Below are 21,629 nucleotides of genomic sequence, written 5' to 3'. Positions count from 1 at the left end.
TCGTTTGATCTAATTTTTTCGATTTAATATAGATAAAAACTTTTGTCAAAAAGTTGGGAAAAGGGGAAATGCAGTCAGGGAAAACTGCTAACAAAGAGTGTACTGCTAATTAGGAGAATCTCCAAATTATGGGTAAGATGACTAATGAAGCACCACAGTGCCTATTTCGGATAATTTTGGAGGGTCTAGCCTAGTTTAACCCTTTTATTACAAAATCAAGCAGCCAAATCAAATTTTTTATCCTTGCAAATAAAGGCAGGGTCTGTAGAAACGCAATTTGGAAAAAAATCAGGTGTTAGTTGTTTAAACAGATTTTGTGCTATTGGTGCCTAATTAGGAGAAACATGCCGTCTTAGCCATAAATTTAAAATGGTGCATCCGCCAAATTAGGATTATATCTGCCAAACTTGGATACATGAAATCACAATCCCGATATTTACTTGCCCGCGCATCTTATTGATTACGTAAAAAGGAGGGTCTAGTTTAACCCTTTTATTACAAAATCAAGCAGCCAAATCAAATTTTTTATCCTTGTAAATAAAGGCAGGGTCTGTAGAAACGCAATTTGGAAAAAAAGCAGGTGTTAGTTGTTTAAACAGATTTTGTGCTATTGGTGCCTAATTAGGAGAAACATGTCGTCTTAGCCATAAATTCAAAATGGTGCATCCGCCTAATTAGAATTATATCTGCCAAACTTGGATACATGGAATCAGAATCCTGATATTTACTTGCCCGCGCATCTTATTGATTACGTAAAAAGTAAACAAACCAAGTGGACACATTACCTCCATTTCTACGTGTGCAGGAAAAACATGGCACTGATTCAGTGTATTAAATAACAAAATGGTTATTTATTGATATCAGCTATGGAAAAATCTTATGATTTTCTTAACAGATGACTCATTATTGATATCCCAGAGCATGCAACCTTGTAAAGGCACAAGGTTTTGGCTTTTTTTGGCTTATTTGCGCCTGTTTATATGTTTATGTTTTTATGTAGCTAGCTAAGAATAAGTTAATAATTCTGCAAATCCAAGACTCTTGTAATTAGGATAAATAACTAAAGGTTTTTATATGACATAAGGACAAATCTAAAAAGGTCATCAATACTATAAATAATAAAACAAGAATCTAAAAGAAAGTATCCACATCTTGAACTTTTACCAGCTAGTCAGCCACAAATTTTAAAAACAAGCGTTGGAAGGCGCCAAACAAACCTTGCAATGTCATTTGTTTAAACCGGAGTGCTCTCCACCGTTAATCATTTTTAACCATTATTTTTCTTGTTCATAAAGTTTTACAAAATTACAGATAAAATTTCAAAATAGATTATAAATTTTTAGAATTTTGAAAAATTAGACAATAATAGTGAATTCTAAATTAGAAATGCAAAGTTTAGTAAAATATATTACCAGGGGGGAGAGTACTATCGTATACGACAACGACGACCGTTTGCGCTTGTATTTTGATGGTAATACAAGGACCATCAAAAACAAAAATAAATATGGCGACGGAATGAGGCACAATCAAAACCTTAAAATTTAAAAAATATCACATCACGCATCATGGCTGGCCCAATGATGGATGCTGCGTTTCTAACATACGAAGGTATAGCATCCGACCCTGTTGAAAGCAATCTTAATTTGGAACAACCAGTATGGATACTTGGAAAATACTTCAAACCTGATGAAGGTTCGTTAGCTACATCATGTTCTCTTTGTGTTGTTGATGCATTTTTATGGTGTTGGTTGTTTCTTTTTCCCCGATAAATTCGTTTTGCTAAAAACCCTAAAACCTGTTTTATAGTATTAATGAGTATTTGTTATTTGTACTTTCTATAGGTTAAACTACTTTTTCGTACATTTCAGAAATGGATAAACTCAATGCTGATATTCTGTCAAGATTTTGGTTTACATATCGAAAAAACTATCCAGCTATAGGTATGATTTCAAATAAGTAGCTAACTACTATAAAACCCTAAATGTAAGTAGATATCAGTGATATACCCAAGCATTTTAATTTGCTGAAAAATTGACATGAAAGTAGCAGGAAACTCAGCATAATTTTTCTTACCACTGCCTGGAAAATCGGAGTAGTTAAGGTGGTAAAAATTATGCTGGGTGTGAAACTGATTTTCTGTGGTCAGAAACTGGCTGTGCTTTTTGATTGGCTAATTCTATTGTTCTTTGCTCACATGGTCAATATTGGGGAAAGCCCTTTCTTATCCCTAATATTTCGAGTGGCTGGTTTCACTCACCCTAACAAACATTATATAGCCATGAAGTTTTTACCAGAGTAAGATGTGACCAGGCTTGGTAAATAACTCAGATAAAATAAAATGGCCTCTGAAGCGATTAGTCACATTGGTCAATTTAAGTTTCCGCTATTTGTTTGTGTCTAAGCTTTTCTTTGAGAAAAACTCATTTTTTAACCTTATAGAAGAAAGCTTGTAGTTAACTAGGATAACATAAAAGGTGTAAAGTAAGATTAAAAGTGGGTCATCATTTCAGCCAATATCACCAAGGATCTGGAATAAAGGTCCTCAATATTGCTTCAAATTCATAATTTAAAGGGAGGTATAAAATGATGTTAGACTTATATTATAGAGCTTAAAAAGTTGGTTAACAAGTCTTTTTAAATTTTAACATAATCTCTTTTCATTCTCAAGATATTCACATTTTAAAAATTTCAGATTTAATTATGCTGCATGAATTATGTTGTCATATTTTGGCTGAAGGGTCTCCTTAAGAGACAAGAGAGGAGTTGAACGTCCTCCACCATACCTTAGTTTAAAGGGGCGATTGTGGAAGTCCCATGAAATGCCACATAGTGATGGTGTCACTTTAAAAAACACCCAGTTCGGTCTGTTAACAGTTGGCGCTAGGAAGGGCATCCAGCTGTAAAACAATGCCAAAACTCTTTATTAATGGCCGTAAGAATAGTTAATCAGACAAACCGCGTAAACGGGGCTGGAACTCTAAGGAGTGAAGGTGTCACGCACGGTAGGACAAATGTCAGATGTGAGCATCATCAGACCGTTACCCAGCTATCACATCACAAGGTAGATAACACTAGGTTGAGGATGGCTAGTGTAAATGTTGGTACTCTGAGAGGTAGAGCAGGTGAAGTAGTTGAAATGTTAGAACGTAGATCTGTTGATATGTGTTGTGTTCAGGAAGTTAGGTGGAGAGGAGCTTCAGTGAGATTTGTGGAAGGTAGGAGGGCAAGGTATAAGCTTTTTTGGATTGGTAATAGTGATGGATATGGAGGAGTTGGCATATTCGTTGCAGAGAAGTGGGTAGAAAAAGTAATAGATGTTATGCGTGTTAATAGTCGTATTATAGTGATAAAGTTTTTGATAGGTAATAGGATTGTCACTTTTCTGTCAGTTTATGCTCCACAGTGTGGACTCAGTGAGGAAGATAAAGATAAGTTTTATGATGAGTTAATAGCAGTCACATCAAAGTTTGGAGACACTGAACTTGTCATGGTGGGCGGCGACTTTAATGGTCATGCTGGGAAGTCATCTGAAGGTTATAGAGGTGTGCATGGAGGCTATGGATTTGGGAGCAGAAATAAGGAAGGGGAGAGATTGCTTGAGTTTGGAATGGCTGCGGACATGGTGGTTTGCAACACATCATTCAGTAAGAGACAGAGTAGGCTGATAACATATGAGTCAGGTGGTTGTAAGACACAGATAGATTACTTTTTGGTTAGAAAGTCAGACAAGAAAGTGGTGAAGGACGTGAAAGTTATATCGGGGGAAGAGTGTGTTTCCCAGCATAGGTTGCTGGTTTGTGATATTATCTTGAAGAGTGTCAAAGAAGCCAAGAGAAAGTACAGGCCCCGTCGAAAAGTCTGGAAGCTGAAGGAAGAGATTGTAGCAAGACAATTTAGTGCAAAAGTTCAGCAGTTATCCTACAATAGTCAATGTGATAGTGACAATGTTGAAAGTACTTGAACTACTTTGAAGAATTGTCTTCTAGAAGCTTCTGATGATACCTGTGGGTGGACGAAAGGACCAGCTAGACATAGACAGACCTGGTGGTGGAATAATGAGGTTGACCAGTGTATAAAGGAAAAGAGGAAACTTTGGAAAGAGTGGAAGTCAGGTGGTAGTAAAAATATTTACTTAGAAGCTAAGCGTCGCGCTCGTACAGCAGTGTATAAGGCAAAATCAGAAGCAGAGAGAAACAGATTTGCAGATGTGTTAAAAAGGGAAGACCATCGCAATGAGGTATTCAAGATAGCAAAGCAAATAAAGAAGACTAATCAAGATATTGTAGGTGAGAAGTGTATACGTAATGATGAAGGTGTTTTGGCTAGCACAGTGGAGGAGAAAAGGGTAGCTTGGAAGAATCATTATCAGAGGTTGCGTAACACTGAGTTTGATTGGGACGAGGATAATTTGTCTGATGATGATGTTGTAGAAGGGCCAGCTATGCAGATCAAGACAGAATGGGTAGTGGAGGCTATTAGGAAATTGAAGAATGGCAAGGCTGCAGGAGTATCAGGTATTGTTGCAGAGATGGTAAAAGCATCTGGATATATTGAAGTTGAGCTTATTACAAGTCTTGCTAACCAGATTATAAAGGATGGTGCTATTCCGAGTGAGTGGCAGTCGAGTGTAATAGTGAATTGTTTCAAGGGCAAGGGTGATGCATTAGAAAGGGGTAACTATAGAGGTTTGAAGTTGGTTGATCAAGTAATGAAAGTTATTGAAAGAGTGATTGATAAGTTACTTAGAGAAAGAATTGATATAGATAAGATGCAATTTGGTTTTGTTCCAGGGCGTGGCACTACAGATGCAATATTTTTACTCAGACAGCTTCAGGAAAAGTATTTAGGAAAGAGAAAGAATCTCTATTTTGCCTTTGTAGATTTAGAGAAAGCTTTTGATAGAGTGCCAGGTAAAGTTATTTGGTGGGCTATGAGAAAATTAGGTGTGGATGAGTGGCTAGTTACGATGGTTCAGTCTATGTACAGCAATGCTAGAAGTCGTGTCAGGATTAACGATTCACTTAGTGATGAATTTAGTGTAAATGTTGGTGTACATCAGGGTTCTGTACTTAGTCCTTTGTTGTTTATTCTAGTCTTAGAAGCGCTGTCGATGGAGTTCAGAACAGGTTGTCCATGGGAGTTATTGTATGCAGATGATTTGGTTCTCATAGCAGAGTCGATGGAAGAATTAGTTGAAAAGTTTGAGAAGTGGAAGAAAGGACTAGAAGAGAAAGGGCTGAAGGTAAACACAGCAAAGTCTAAAGTCATGATAAGTAGCATTGCAGCCAAGTGTGACCTTGTAGTTGGAAAGTGGCCTTGTGGAGTTTGCAGGAAAGGGGTTGGTAGTAACTCAATTTTTTGTCAGACTTGCAAGCATTGGGTACATAAGAAGTGCAGTAGTATTAGTGGAAGGTTAAGAGCTGGCATACAGTTTGTATGCAAGCGTTGCAAAGGTGAGATTATAGAGAATGAAGTATTTCCAGCTTTAATGATGTACAACAGTGGCTCGTTAGAGGAACTTCTGTTACTTAGGTGATATGTTGGGCAGTGAAGGGGGTGTTGGAAGAAGTGTTACTTGCAGGATAGGTTCTGCTTGGAAAAAGTTTAGAGAGTTACTTCCTTTATTGACTGGCAGAGTCCTGTCAATTGAGGTAAAAGATAGGTTGTATGAGGCCTGTGTAAGAAGTGTTATGTTGTACGTTAAGCCGAGAAAAAAAAATAAAAAAATATTTTAGTAATAGCAAATTTGGACATTTTCTTTTATTAGTAATTTTAGAACTTTATCAATGCATAGATAATATAAAGGTTAATTGATTAACATAATTTTTTTGCTAAAACGACATTCGATTGCTCGTCCCAGGCCTCTTATTTTTGCTGACGACTTAATAAATCAGGATCTTCAACTTGGTTTGCAATCAAATTTTGTGGGTATAAGCTTGTATAAGCCCTATATAATTACTCACAAAATTTGATTTTGTGGGTGACATTAAATGTTAAAATTTTCTGACCTTCCTAACTTTAAACTTTACTTTAAATTTTAGATTTCTTGCATTGTTTTGTTTCTTAAATTAAGGCACCGTGATGTATGATTCACTGGCCAAAAAAGTGCAGATATTATAGCATTAAGAGAACAAAATAAGAACAGATCAGATTAAAAAGGTTAAAAAAAAAGAACAGAAAACATGAGAGCAGATTTTACTTATTATAAAAAACGTATATTTGTTAAAAAACTGTCAAAAATTCTTGCTGTTGTTAGAACATCGTAATAACATCATAACTTTTTTGCACTAATATACGGCGAAAAGCCCAGACATTTGAATTTTACTGTTAAGGTGATCATAGTTTTATGTTATAAATTTCATGACAGTAAAACATGATATTAAGACGAATTGTAATTCCAAGAGGATGTAATTTTTGATGAACTAAGATGGTTAATCATTGCAATGTTATCACAGGAAATGGTCTGATAATGAAAAGTTGACAAACAAAACAATCATTTTAATTATTGGATAGTTAAATTAATGTGTGTATATAGTTTTAGTGACATTTTAGATAAAAATTTATGTTATCTCGCCTGCAAAACACATGTATTTTGTATGTTTGGGCCATAGACTCATCTAACATCAAACACATATTAATTTTTTTACCAGGCATTTTTCACCGCTTATTTTTTGAAAAAGAATGTTTAATAACAAAAGTTTTGGTTCATCATAACTTATTAGACTCAAAAAGGCTACAGTAACTTTAAGATAAATCCATATCCATGCATAAGTTGAACCTTACTACAACCTCTAAATGGTGAAGTTGTTAATGGTAAATTTGTTGACAATGCGAGACCAGAAAAAATGTTCTTACACAAAGAAATAAAGAAATTTTTTTAAAGAAATATGTATCTTGCTTGTGTAGTACAAAAATATTTAATATTCTAGGTGGTACTGGTCCTATGTCAGATTCAGGATGGGGTTGTATGCTTCGTTGTGGACAGATGATGTTAGGTCAAGCTCTTCTCTGCAGACATTTGGGACGTGGTAATTTTTTTAAACTAGCTTATCATTTGTTCAAAAAATTGTCTGATTGTCTAAGGGATCAGGTTAAAAAGTTCATTAGTGTATACAAAGAGAATTGCACCAAATTTCTTTATTTAAGTGTTTTGTGCTATGCCCAATTGCACAAAAGGTTGAATTATCTACTTGTTTACGTCTTTCAGATTGGGATTGGAGACGAGGTAAAAAAGAAACTAAATATATGATGGCAAGTTTATATCTTTGTTTTGCATATTTAGGACTTGACTAATTTTCCTGTTGTACTCTTTGTACCACATATATATTGATATATTGTATGCCTGTTGATAGCAGATGCACAAATGAAGTTGTGCACATCTGAAAGTATAATTCTTAAAACATCTGCTTTTGTCTGATAGAATGTTTTAGATATGGTAGATTTGGCAGAAATGACATACAGTACTATATGACAAAAATATTTTTATATTAGAACTAAGTTGTTGTACTTTGGTTACCATTTAAAACTATGCTCAAAACATAATATATAAACCATAAAAGTTCTAATGTAATTATTAATAATTTTAAAGATAAAATGTGTAATTATTTTTAGAAAGTTTTGTAACACTGAATTTAAATTTAACAAAACCATGTTTAATTATTTTATATTTAAGTATAGCAATGTTTAAACTTTGTTAGATAATGTATGAACACTTGTACAACATTTTTTTATGGTGCGAGTAAATAATTAGTTTAACATGATAATACTGAGAGGAAAGAGACATTATTGTACACATACGTTACAAGCTCCTTTTTCAAAAACCATGCATTGTACATCTATTTAATTGAAATGAAATGTATATTTTTATGTATCCAGGTAAAAGATTTTTTAATTGAACTTTATATAATACCTAAATCTGTATTATTCAATGTAAGCTTTTGTTTCTAGATTTTACGTTCGTTTTTGGATAAGAAAGACAGCTTGTATTCAATTCACCAAATAGGTATTACTTTAACGTTATCCCCAAAAGATATCATTTTTACTTATTTCAGTCTTTCAACGATGTATTTATGATTCCGACTACTTAATGAGAGATTTTTTATATATATAATTCAGCCCAAATGGGAGTAGGAGAAGGGAAGGAAATTGGTCAATGGTTTGGTCCTAATACTGTTGCTCAAGTTATCAAGTAAGTATTCTTTAAAAACATTTAAATAAAGATTATAAAGATTACATATAACAATTATCATTAAAAATTTTACTTTTTTCAATATTATTTATACCATCTATATTTTGCAGCTTAATAATAAAATGTATAAATATTATTAATTATATACATTGCACTTTATAATTTGACAACTTTGGAGGGATTGCAACATCTTTAAATCAACCTATTTACCTCAATGATTATTACTTCAAACAATCTCATTTACACCAATTATAGTTACAAAAATCAGATTTGCATCAAGCATATTAGCACCAATCTCATTTGCCCATTTGTTTCCATCATATTGTGCCATCATATTTGCACCAATCGTATCTGCACAAGTCGTATGCACCAATCATGATTGCATCAATCCCATTTTCACCAATCGTAATGCACCAGTTATATTTACACAAATCATCTTTTATTTTATTTTATTCATCGTATTAACTTCGACATCAATTCCGATTGCCACGACTATATTTTGCAGAGTATATATTTCAGGAAATTAGTGTTGTTTGATGACTGGAGTGATCTTGCAGTACATGTCGCCATGGATAATACAGTTGTTATAGAAGACTTAAGTAAGTGCAATTTCAGTCTGCACTTACAGTATTGAAATTATTCTAGTTTGTTCTAGTGTTTGCATTGCTAAATTTTTTTAGGTTATATAGTATGCCGTGTCTATAAGGCAAAAAGAGTTAAAACAACAAGTGACAAAAAGTTATTGGGGGAAAGATTGACATTTATTTTGTTATTTTCTTTACGTACAAACCAACGTTGTAAAAATCTAGCTCCATTTCAAAAGTGGGATTATAGCAATAGCCATAGAAAAAATGTTTTTGACATTATTCCATTTTAGAAAAACTTTGTAAATCAAACGTTAACACTTGGGGCTGTTATGGTGATTGCTCTTCTTCACATTCTGACAAAAGGTCTGGCCGACATTCACATTCTTCTCACTCCAGCCACCATGCAGACCACGATGGGAAATTACACAGAAAACGCAGGAGCTCTGAAACTAGTGAATCGTCAGAAGAATGGAGGCCGTTACTGTTGTTTATCCCACTACGACTTGGCTTGTCTGAAGTAAATTCAGATTATTATCCTTCTTTAAAAGTAAGCAAGCGATTGCGATTCATTTTTATGATGTAAATTAGGTCATCAGTTGGAATACTAAAAAAGGCTAACAAACAAAGGGGTTACACACTTCTTCACAATTTAAGCTTGTTGTCTAGTATTGACAGTATAAGAATTTAGTAGGTTATTGGCAGTAACCTTAAAAAACATGTTATGCTAATATTCTTTTTAAGATTTTTCACAAAAAATAGTTCTGCAAGTACCAATGAGAGTGTCGCAAGAAAAAGTCTTTAAGCAAACCTGTGAACTCGTGTATTATTTAATTAAGGTTATGTTTACACTAAAACAATCTCTCGGCGTGATTGGTGGAAAGCCGAATCATGCGCATTATTTTATTGGATTTAATGGTGAGTATAGCATATTTGTCTTTTTGTTTCAATTTCTAAAATCAGCCATATGGAGACAAGGAGAACGTCTTTACAATTCTAGATTAAAATAACTATTTTTTATTTGTAAACATTAAAATTGTATCAATTTGTATAATATATCACAGTCAGAAAATCAGATTCTTGCATTTTTTTCTCTAGGGGATAGGTTGTTGTATTTGGATCCCCACACGACACAACCTGCTATTGAACCAGAAAGATACAGCAGTATACCAGACGAAGTAAAACTCTGTCTATTTGTTCTTCTCTCTGTGATCCCTGTCTATATATTCTTCCGCCTGTGATTAGGTCAAATAGGCGTTTTATAAAAAACGTGGGCTTTAACTTTAAAGGAATATTTCGGAAAACTTGTAAACCTCTGAGTTTTAATGAGTGCTCAGTGAGTGAATTTTCTTTTTCCATTGCTTTGATACTTGACGAATTAACAGTTAAAATCTCATGTTTCCTCTGAATATTTTATTTTAGAAAAAACTCTCCTCGACCAAATAATGAATTTTATTTGCAAAAAAATTTTAAATTTAGACTTTATGCAGATGCCGTAATTTGCCCCCTTCTTTTAAACGCTCCTTCTAAGAAATTCTCCCTCAAAAAAACGAAATATTTCATAAACACCCCCTCTCATAGACACCTTCGTCAGAAATATTAAAAATAATGTTAGTGAAGGTGGCAAGCAAGGAGCCTTGCATCATGTGGACGTTGTGGAAACCAATCCTTTCTTGGAGGACGATCCCACAGAATAAGATTTTGAAGAGGCAAATGTTGCCTTTAACCTTTTGGATAAAGATGCAGAAGTTTTTATTGACAAGACACGAGATTCACTCTAAACTAAAGAATCTTTTTAAATACAAAACCAACAATTTTAAAAAACGCCCTTGTTAATGCCCTTTCCAATAAATACCCCCTCTTCCTTCCCCAAAAGTTGAAAAATTAATTAAACACCTAAACGCACTGGGCGTTTATTAGTGAATTTACGATAGTATTGTTTCATTTTTAGAGTTATCATTGTGTTTATCCTTGTTTCATGAATTTCGCAGCACTTGATCCATCTATTGCATTGGTATGTTTTAATGTTGTCACCATTCTTGTTTGTTAAGAATTTTTTTTGTTTATATATGTACCACGTAGGTACTCTTTTTGTCAAGAATTTTTTTCTCCCCTGTCAACAACTGTTTTTATTTGTGTTTGATTAGTTAAGTATTCCTCTTTTATGTGTTACGGAGTGTACGGTCATGTCTTCTAATGCATATTAATGTACGTGATGACATTATTATTTTTTTTAGGGATTTTATTGTCATACAGAAGCTGATTTTGATGACTGGACGCAAGCTGTTCAGGAGGTAAAATCATAAAGACTGTTAAAAGATGTGTTTTTTGACTGTACCGGTTTTCTTCCCGCTACAACGGCTAATGAGAACTAATACCGACTTCTTATTTTTCACTAAATTCGTTCGCTAGATCCTTCTGCACAAACCCCTTACTCATACCAAATGATTTATTTCGAAGTCATGTAGATGAGATTTTTACTATAAATTTTCCTATATCTATCCCGATGTCTGGAAAAATAATTTTTAATGTTTTTAAAATTCACAAAATTTGACAGTCTTAATTGTCGTAAATACATGTTTTTTTGTAAACATCATCTAACATCAAGCAATACAGGACTCCTAGAAAAGTCAAGGATATTTATTTTTGCAATACCAGTCTAGATTTTTTCTGTGTAAGATTATTACACCCACTTAGGGACTATGTATTTTTACGGAAGTTAGCTTGGAAGCTGTATTTAACAGACAGGAATAATGATAGGTGCTTTCTTGGTTCCTTTCAGCTTGTTATAGATCGGGAGAAGAGACCAATGTTTGAAATATGTAAAAAAAGACCACGCCACTGGCCGCCATTTGAATTTCCAAAAAGACCGTGTCATGATCTTGAATCCTCAAAATCAGGTAAAAGTAAATACTTTTATTTTCTTTTTTTTAAAAATGTGAATTTTTGCGACTTTTCATAATTTTGATAGCTTTTCGTCCATTTTGGTATGCTGAATAAAAAGTTTTCGTTACAGAAATATTTCAAACAAACAATATTGAAAATTCACAACTACTTTTGCCTTTTTTTAACAACCTCAGGCCTCATGTTGAAAATATTTTACTAATCTATTCAAGTTTGTTCTGTCCCTAGATTTCACAGAACTAACATATGATTACGGCGACGAAGAAAAAATATTCGATTCAAGTGGAGAATATGAGATTCTATGACCGACCTCAACGTGTACATGCTTTTGAACGCTGCATGCTTTTAAACGCTGTCTCGACGCGCCCGTCCATCGATTCTAAACGTTGATAAAAATTATGTCCGTTGATTTGATATTTTAGAATTCATAAATTGCATGTTTTGTAGATAATCTTTTTTGCAAAAACATACATCTTCCTTCGTCAGCGTTTACCAATATAAGTTTTCCAAGCGCGATTGTGATGTGAGAGTATTTATCTTTCTCATATTACCAGTATCAGTATGAGCGCAAGAAGTGGAGAAAGTTTTACCAGGGTATATTCTCTCGTGTTTTCATTATTATTATGAAGAATGTATCTGTCATTCATACATGCATTTCGGTAATTCCAAGCAAATCATTAGGCAATTCAACATACATCGCCAACGAAAAATTCGGAAATAATTATATTTTAAATACAAAGAACAATGAAACAAACAAATTAAAGTTTCAGTAGTTAATTCCATTTTTTCTTTTTTCGTTTTGCTTCTTTGTTTTTATTTGTTTCCTCATATTTATGAACAATTATGTACTTTATAAACCATTCGCGAAAAGAGAATTTCGCGGTTGTGTTTTAAAATTACGAATAATGATTTTTTTCACAAATTTCCATTTTTTAATATCTTTATTATTAAAATTATACTTGAAATTATACGTGAAATTATCCCTTGTTACAATCGCGAAATTTTGTTGTATTGAGCGAAAATTTCTTTTCGCGAAATATTTGAAATGATGTAGTGTTATATATATAAATGTTTTATCAATATTTTAGTAGTTTTGATGTTAAAGCGAAAATATTTTATACGGCTTACCCTTCCATTTGTCGCGTGTGTCTGTAAATAACCTATCTGGCGCTCCTCTTACGTGAGACTTTAGTGATGTTTTTTCCATATGTTCATCTTAAAACTGTTGGGAAGGAACATCTATCCCCGATTTTACATCGCCTTTTAATGATTTAATCTATTTTGACAGACGTCGTAGACGGGATATACAAAAACTACATATAAAATAAAAAAATAATTGACCAATAAAACGCGAAAAGATTTTTAAATTTGCGACAAATTTTGAAAGCATAAATATTTTGTTTTTTAGATTATCTTTAAGAATTTAGTTATCAGAGTTTTTTTTTTTGTTTTTTTTTTTGTTTTTTTTTTTTGCTTTTTGAAGGTGACTGACGCTAAAGAGTAACTCTGGATGGTGGAAATTTGAATTTAATTGGCTTTCTTAAACCAATAGACAGCAAAATAATATTGGCGTGTTTAGTAGCGAATTGGTTTTACCCTATAGCGGCGGCAGCTGGAAATATATTTTTGTGCAAAACACGTTACCTATGAACATTTAATATTAAAAGGGTGGTCCACTATGTAAAAAATGTCAGTTTTTCAAAAAAATGTTCTGAAATGTGAGGAAAAAGTGAAATATCTGTCATTTCTTTGATTGATTGATTGATTGATTGATTGATTGAAAGATTGAATTTTAGTTTTAGACGTTTTTGACAAGGATTAAATTTCAGATCTGCTCTAAAGTAATATTTTGCGGTCTGTTTTGTTAATGCGTGTAATTAATTGTACATTTTTTTGGATTAGCCAGAAACAAGTGAAACCTTTTGTCCAAAGTAACTGCAAAAACACAGAAATATGTTGGGAATTTTAGTAGAATATTTAATATTAAGGTCGACTTTTAAGTAACTTTAATATACAAGGGTTGCACTGAAATTCTCCTTAGCGAAAAATAAATAGCTATTTTGTGAGTTTTTTCTTAAACTTGCATTCCGTGAAATGCAATCACTAGGACATCTGCGAAATTTAATTCTCGCCAAATAGCTTGTTTCATTCAGCTACGAATTTATGGACCAAAATTTGATCCTATGATGAGAAATACCGTATTGATTCTAACGGTAGATGTGAGATAAGCTGTATTGGGAATTTACAGCGATTGAGGAGACTGGGCCTTAGATTGAAACGCTATTTACTTATTCCGCGATTGTTGTTTTCTTACCATGCTTAGTATCTGAAAAAAAAACATTTATGACTGAAATGATGACAACTGCTAACTTGTTAATAATATTTAAATGATTAAAAAAATTTTCAAATTCCAGCCATTCGAGAAAATTAAGATATAACTAGTAATCGGCGAATTTTTTTATCACCATTTTTCCACATATAAGTAATTTATTAACAAAAAACGTAAATTTAAATGTAAAAATATATACACAAATTTAAAATCCAAACATCCCATTAAAATATTTTACTTTTTTCCAAGAAAAAGGATTTATCCAGAAAAAATATAATTTTTGCGGCTGTCTCTATTTAGGAAAGCTGGGTCGATATAAAAACAACCTCTTAGCTTTGAAGAAGAGGTTACACTTTCTGCATTCTTGAACAGTGTTAAACAGAACGCTAAAAAAAGTAAAGAATAGGAAAAGCGAATATCCAAATTATAATGCAGATGTGTACGATACAACAAGGAATGATGGATCAAAATGATACTAACTCACAAAATTTCTATGAGAAGCAGCAAGGAAGATCTACCGCTCCAACGAGAAATGCAGCAGGAAAGTAAGCAACTTCTAAGAACTTTAAATAAGCAGATATCGATAGCAGAAAAACTGGAGATGATGTATTAATATTAAAGTAAAAATAGAAATTTATGCTCTGTAAAAATTAGAATTTTTAATGTTTTCTCGCCTGTTCCATTCTGAAGCGTGCCACGCTCAGCTGCATCATAATACAAATATGTTCATTTCTCCTCTTTATTGCATAGATTTTTATTGATCTTATCGAGTAGACTTGACAAAGCTTAGGCTACTTTTCCATGTCAAATTTAAAGCCTCGGGAAAATTTGACAGACCGCACGGAAAAATACGCAGAAAAACTTTCGGCTTATTCAAAGTTGTTTACTTTCCTGCTCAATTTCCCTATTCCAACGATAGATCTTCCTTGCTGCTTCTCACACATCAAATTTCGTGAGTCGTTTTGATTTGAATTCCTCAATATAACCCTCACAACTCCTTGTTGTGTCGTACCCATCTGCATCGCAATCTTGATGTTCTCTCCTCCTTTTTCTTACTTTTAATCTATACACATGCTGTTCAACTAGGTTCAGCAGCATACTGTTACGAGCTTTGACTTTTGGCAATGCATGACGCGTCAAAATTATTTGACGTCAACTATTTTATTGACAACAACAAAAACTACATTATTTGCACCGATTCGGGTGTTTCACACACCCATTTTCAACCAATCAAAAACGTACAAAGTTCTCCTAAATATATACAAGTTTAGCAGTAACCATAGTTACAGATTAAATACTAATTGTATAAATACAATGGAGCAGATCAAATGTTGTTATTCAACTGGGGACTATCCCGCATTATGAACAAACTCTCTTTAATCTCTAGCAAATACCGGTTGTTACCCCTAAAGAGTATACTAAAATCGTCAAGAGATGATGTGGTGTGACAGGCTTTAAGATGATCTTTAATTGCCGTGCAATTAGATTTGGTTGATTTCTTACCTGGTAAGGGAGACACTCCGAGGTGCTCGCTTTATCTAATGTCACGAAAAACGAATATACAGTTCATGACTCATTCTCCTTTGCCGAAGACATCATTCAACAAGATGGCAGTCTCTATATGGCCAGCCTTGACATTGACTCTTTATTTACCAACATTCCGTTAAATGAAACGATAGAAATATGTACCAACCTGGTCTTTGATCAATGTGATAGGTGTCAAGGTCTAACTAGAAATGAGTTTAAATCTCTTTTAGAGCTAGCTACCAAGGAGTCATATTTCATTTTTAATGACAAAATTTATCAACAAATAGATGGAGTGGGTATGGGTTCACCCTTAGGCCTCACAATGGCTAATGCTTTTTTTTGCTATCATGAACAAAACTGGTTGAACAATTGTCCTACAGAATTCAAACCCGTCTACTTTCAAAGGTACGTTGACGATATTTTTGTGTTGTTTTCATCCCCGGACCACTTGCCTAAATTTCAAAATTACTTGAATAAATGCCATCCCAACATCTCTTTTACATCAGAGACGGAAAAAAGCAATAAATTATCTTTCCTTGACATATCCATTACTCGCGATGTGGACCGAAAGTTTAATACATCCATATATAGAAAGCCTACTTTTAGCGGAGTGTACACCCACTTCGATAGTTTTATTCCTGAAAGCTATAAATTCGGCTTAATTTATACTTTGCTTCATCGTTGCTTTAAAATTTGTTCAAGTTGGTCAATTTTCCATCATGAGGTTATTAGGATCAAAGATATCTTTATTCGAAATGGTTATTCAGAACTATTTATTGACAAGGTCATAAAACACTTTTTTCCAATATCTCGCAAAACCAAAGAAGTCACCCACACAGCTGAGAAGAAAAACATTTTGATTTTTCTTCCTTTTTTTTAGGTAAAACATCTTTACAAACGAGAACGAAGTTAGAAAAACTTTTTAAATCTACTTTGCATTGTTGTAAACTTTCTGTTGTTTCCAGAAGTCACACTCGCTTATCTAACTTCTTCAGATTTAAAGACCTGTTGCCCAAAGAATTAAAGTCAGGCGTCACTTACAAATTAAGTGCAATGGCTTCAACGCCACTTATATAGGTGAGGCGTCGCGTCATTTAAAGGTTCGGGCAAGTGAGCACATTTCTGAGAATTTTGGTCACATGATTAATTCGATTAGCCTTTTTTTTTCCGATTTAATCCGTAAATCGGGAAAAAAGCGGATTTTCGAGCAATTTTTGCCTTTTTTCATGCGAACTATGTAAAAATCGGAAAATTTGTTAAATAACTTTTATGTGACTGTCAGAAATACAGCTCTTCGTGTTGTCTCTGTTCCCTCATCAAAACAAAATTTCGATTTACTGATATTTAATATATGTAGCTTTGCCGCCAAAAGGACTGAACGAAAAAAATTACATTTTTAGAAAATAAAAATAAAACAGTAGTATATTTAACATAAAAAGTAATTAATGTCTAGACGTCTATGTAGTTCTAAAGTGTGTATAATTTCCTTTTTAGTGGTCTGTTTATTACACGCCAGTCTTCAGAATGTGCGGGGATTGAGCTTATTGAATCGTTTCGTAGCCCCTTTAATCATGTCAATCTAGTCTCAATGCTATGTCTTATAAAAAACCGGCGTAATATTCTCATTCGCATTTTTGATGTTAGTTAATCTCAAACGGGATTAAGGCAAGAAAACATCTGACCAATTACTTGATGTTCCACCGTCCTTCTAGTGATACAACCATCACCAAAACAAAATCTTATGCTAGCAAGCTACTCATAAAACTTGACACAATTTGTGTCTGTCACATGACAATTAAAAATCATGCATGTAATTATAACTGTCAGCATTAGTTTTTGCTGACCAAAGGATTTTTTGTTAAAATTATAGTTTTTATATATGTATTAATTAGAATATATTTTTGACAATATTTGCCTTGCCGTGTTCTTTTTATAACTCTATTCTGCTATGAGTTTTCATATTTATCTATAAGGCACCTGAATGTCAAATTTTAATAACTTTTTAAATAATAACTTTCGTTACGACCATCCTTAGAACTTGAGACTATCAACAAAAATTTTATTTTATGAAGGAAAATCATTTGGTAATTTTAGATCAATGATTAGTCCTTTTTGTAGATTTTTCCAAAAATCGAATTTTCGGGCAAATTTTGGTGTTTTTTTCATGCGAATTATGAAAAACCATAGAATGTTTTAGTTATCTATTTTATGAGAAACTCTGAACAGAATGTTAAAATTCGTACTAAAACTAATGTAATTGAATTTTAAAAAATAGTTGTATTTTGGACAAGTTTCAAGCTATCAATGATGTCACAGAAAGTGTTGGCATAACCCAATGTTTAAAGTGATTTTGTTCCTTTGATGACGTACTATAAGCGTGCCAAGTTTAATTTAATTTGGACAAGCCTATTAAAAGGTTATGGAAGGGGCAAGGATGTTATGGACTTCGTCAGGATTGCTCTATAAAACAGTGTAAGAATTTTTCTATAGTGTCAAATTCTCTCCATTTTTAATATGAAGAAATTATGGTTTGGACTTATCTTTTATTAAGTAAGAGGAATGGAAAAGGTGTGGGGGTGAAAAAGTTACAGATAATACTATTTTTTTTATTTTTGTTCCAAGATCAAGGTGTCGCATGACATGGTAAGTCTTGTAAAAATTAGTTGAAAAAATAACGTTTTAAAGCACGTATCCTCTAAGGAATTTCAGATTAAAGTACCCGATTTTTTAAAATATGATATACGTGGTGAATAATCGCACGATGTTTGTGGTGATCGTGATGTCGTGATGGTACTACGAATGCTTTTCACCCTTCCCTTTGTATCGCCATATTCATCATGTTACTAAATATTTCATCAATATGCCTTTTAATTACCATTATATTTTAATTTTGTACCATATTTTAAGTGGGAAAATTTTATTCCTGAAGTCAAAAAGCATTTATAAAATGTTGACATCAAACACGCAAAATTGAGAGAATTAAATATGTTAGTAAAACCATGGACAATAATTTTGCTGCTGATCAAAGGTATTGGTTCAAAGGCTAATCTTTACGATGTAGCATACGACATTCCACACCCAAATGAGAGTATCATCAAACATCTACAAAAAATAACGAAGTCGTCTTGCATTTTAAGATGCCAAAGCCATCATAGTTGTCATAGAGGTTTCTACAAGAAAAACAGCCTGAAAGATGGATTGGGAGATTGCTGGCTTCTTGAAAAGAACCAAAGAGATCCACATATTGCAAAACTGGCAGAAGTAAATGATCTGTTGACATTTAAGGTGAACTATATTTTCACAATGATTGTTCTGCGTCTAAAATTTAAATAAATTAACTCCTGGCTTCATTTTAAATTGAAGTCAAGTAGTTTGAAATCTTAAGTTGTTTACGCCACTATTAAAATATAGAAAGCGTTTCATACCTATTTACTTCTTTGTAGCCCATCATTTCATTTTGTCAACAAAACAATATGTGCAAACACGGCGAATGTCAACACCGAAGCAGTATGGAACGGTTCAAATGTCAATGGGATGGTAGGTAAAATAACTTTAAATATGCACTCCCTTAACGGGGCTAGAACATGGCGAAAAATCAAAATATAAAATAAATAAGTGAATAAATAAATTCATTTATTACAAAGTTATTTTCAGTTTCCTGCAATACGTTGTTTTCTAATGTTGGTTGCAAAAATTCATGTATTTCTTGTGATGCACATGCCCAATCTACCCATATATTGAGCAAAGATACTAGGGTATTTTTCGTCGCATCCCCTAACGTTTTTGTAAACCATTTAGCACAATTTCCGTTCTTTATACGCCTAGTTAATAATTGGAAATTGCAAGCGACCAATGTTTGTTTTGGTACAAGAGATGACAGCTTTGGAATGTTTCATTTTCGCGAGAGTGGTAAACTGTTGAAGTTGAAACTAAATCATGTTGGGGAAGCTTCCTTAAACTGTTGTCCGTATTGTGCAAGGAAAGGTTCCCGTTGGGGTTGCCAAGCATATCCAGAACAAATCTACACTGTCATCACAGATGGAGCTGATAATATCATACTCCCTAACCCAGCTCCATCAGACAGATATTTTCTGCCGGGGTTTAATGGTGTTTCACCATTTATTGAATTCAACGATTTCAATATGCATGTTAAAAGAAATACGGTGTATAAGATATGGTATGTTGATGATTTCTATTCTGAGTGGGAAGGAGATAACACTAGAAGATCATGCGCAGACGATATGCAGTGTTTTGTGATTGAAGTATGTTGTCAAATTGAGATGCGCATTTTGTGTTGATGATGAAAATGACAATTATGTTCTTTAAAAACTAAAATACAATTCATTTTATGTCTATTTGTTATTATTTTTGTTGTTGTTTGTTTTTTTGTCATAATTATTTTGTTTAAAAGCACTTGACTAAAGATTATGGTTAAAAGGAAGTTAGCTTGGTTCTAATGGACTAAAAAGCTAACAGCAGGGTCATAATTAATTATTTAATAACTATTATTAATTCATGTACAATATATGCGGTGCATCGAAATCAAAAGAATCTTTTAGTATTTTCTCGTTTATTTAACAAAACCTTTTTTTTTAAATCCAAAAAAATATCAAGAAAAAATGCTGTAGGAATGACCAGAATCTGCAATACAAATTAGACTGCTTAACTAAGCTTACTTTACTTAGCTTACTATAGCTAGCTAGCTAGCCAGCTAGCTATAGCTAGGTTTTGTGACAATTTCTTATATTTCAACTAAAATTTAATAGCTTACTGTTTAGCTAGCTACGATAGATGAACCCTCTAAAATATTAATTTACAGCCCAACTAGTACTTGTAAACAGCATTTAGTATAAATATATGCCAATGTATCTAAAGCTAATTGTGGTTTTCCTTGCCTAAGTTCTACTGCACTGCCTTTCTTTTGTTAGACACTACTCACAACTGATCAATCTCTAGGAAATACTTTATAAAAGCATCTATCTGGCATCACAAAAATCAGGATGCATACAATGTTAAAAGAAAAGAAAGAGAAGAAGGGGTTAAAACAGTGATACATCGATTTCTTCTTTCCCAGCACAATAATACTATTTTTATCCATTGGCAGCTTATTTTGAAATTCTTGCGTTACATAGTAATTTTACAGACCGGAAACAGCAGAATATTGCGCGTTGCCCCACGAATGTTTCAAACATAATGCAGACCGACTCGCAGCTTAATATTATCGATCTGTGACTACGACTCATGCTAAGTTTGAAGCCTATCTAAGGCCAATTACTATAAATAAGCTTTTAAGACACAATAAAAAATTAAAATGTTAAAGCAGGCTAGACGTAGCTTCTAAGTTAGCGCAAATTTAAAGCAGCTAAATGGGACGACCAGTGAACTTTTGTTTATAAAAATAATTGAGGAAACAATTTTTAAAAATGTGATGCGTTGAGACACGCACACTTTTTTATAAGGATACTAAAACTCGAACCAGACTCGTTATTATTCTTATTTCTCAATTGCTTTTTTCGATTATCCCTATAAAGTCGTGAGAAGAGTGTTGTGTAATAGAAAATAAATTATACATTAAGTGTACTAGAAGTAGAAGACTTAATGGAATAGTTAATATTATATTATACCAAAAATTATTGAAAAATCATCACCAGAAGATACTTGTACAGAATTATCATGCAGTGAAGTTTCACTCTTGAATGTAATGAGTGAGAATGAATGAAGCTTTGACGTAACAGATCAACAGATGAGGAATAATCTATTGAATAACTCATAGTGCATTTGAACGTAAATTAAATTAAAGCAATATTTTTCTGTGACCATATTTAGTAACTTCCCGTGAATAATTTATCTTCTAAAAGAGCCTTAACTGTCATACTGAGTGTTTGATGTTAGAGGACTACAAAACGCCTCAAGTAAGATCTCTGTCATTGATGTTCTCCATCCTCGTACATTTTGAACAACATTATGTCCTAACCAGGCCACTCAGAAGGTCAAGGTACAATAATTTATGCCCACCTGCACAATAGACCTAAAGTTATTAAAGCAATAATTAGAATGTTCATTCTTCTTTCTTCATATTTAGCACCAAAATAAAGTT

At 33.1% G+C, this 21,629-nt stretch overlaps 1 protein-coding gene across 1 annotated transcript; it reads left to right on the top strand.

The window, feature by feature from the left end:
* The first annotated feature begins 1,476 nt into the window (after positions 1 to 1,476).
* LOC130636733 (cysteine protease ATG4B-like) lies at positions 1,477 to 12,142 on the top strand. The gene is made up of 14 exons (XM_057446562.1): positions 1,477 to 1,692; positions 1,869 to 1,940; positions 6,930 to 7,028; positions 7,208 to 7,251; positions 7,948 to 8,002; positions 8,116 to 8,188; positions 8,708 to 8,787; positions 9,066 to 9,322; positions 9,612 to 9,690; positions 9,871 to 9,950; positions 10,724 to 10,786; positions 11,010 to 11,066; positions 11,555 to 11,672; positions 11,905 to 12,142. Exons 1-14 carry the CDS (start codon positions 1,566 to 1,568, stop codon positions 11,979 to 11,981), a joined length of 1,281 nt encoding a protein of 426 aa, XP_057302545.1. The 5' UTR covers positions 1,477 to 1,565; the 3' UTR covers positions 11,982 to 12,142.
* Positions 12,143 to 21,629: the final 9,487 nt, after the last annotated feature.

Source organism: Hydractinia symbiolongicarpus, chromosome 3 (genome assembly GCF_029227915.1).
Source record: "Hydractinia symbiolongicarpus strain clone_291-10 chromosome 3, HSymV2.1, whole genome shotgun sequence".
Classification (NCBI taxonomy): Eukaryota; Metazoa; Cnidaria; class Hydrozoa; order Anthoathecata; family Hydractiniidae; genus Hydractinia; species Hydractinia symbiolongicarpus.
This window is presented reverse-complemented; position numbering and strand designations above follow the sequence as displayed.

Bases quoted from the DNA above. Each gene is read 5' to 3' on its own strand.
- LOC130636733 (XM_057446562.1), top strand. From the start codon at position 1,566: ATGGCTGGCCCAATGATGGATGCTGCGTTTCTAACATACGAAGGTATA. The intron at 1,693-1,868 runs GTTCGTTAGCTA...CGTACATTTCAG, and splicing joins ATACTTCAAACCTGATGAAG to AAATGGATAAACTCAATGCT. The intron at 8,003-8,115 runs GTATTACTTTAA...TATATAATTCAG, and splicing joins GTATTCAATTCACCAAATAG to CCCAAATGGGAGTAGGAGAA.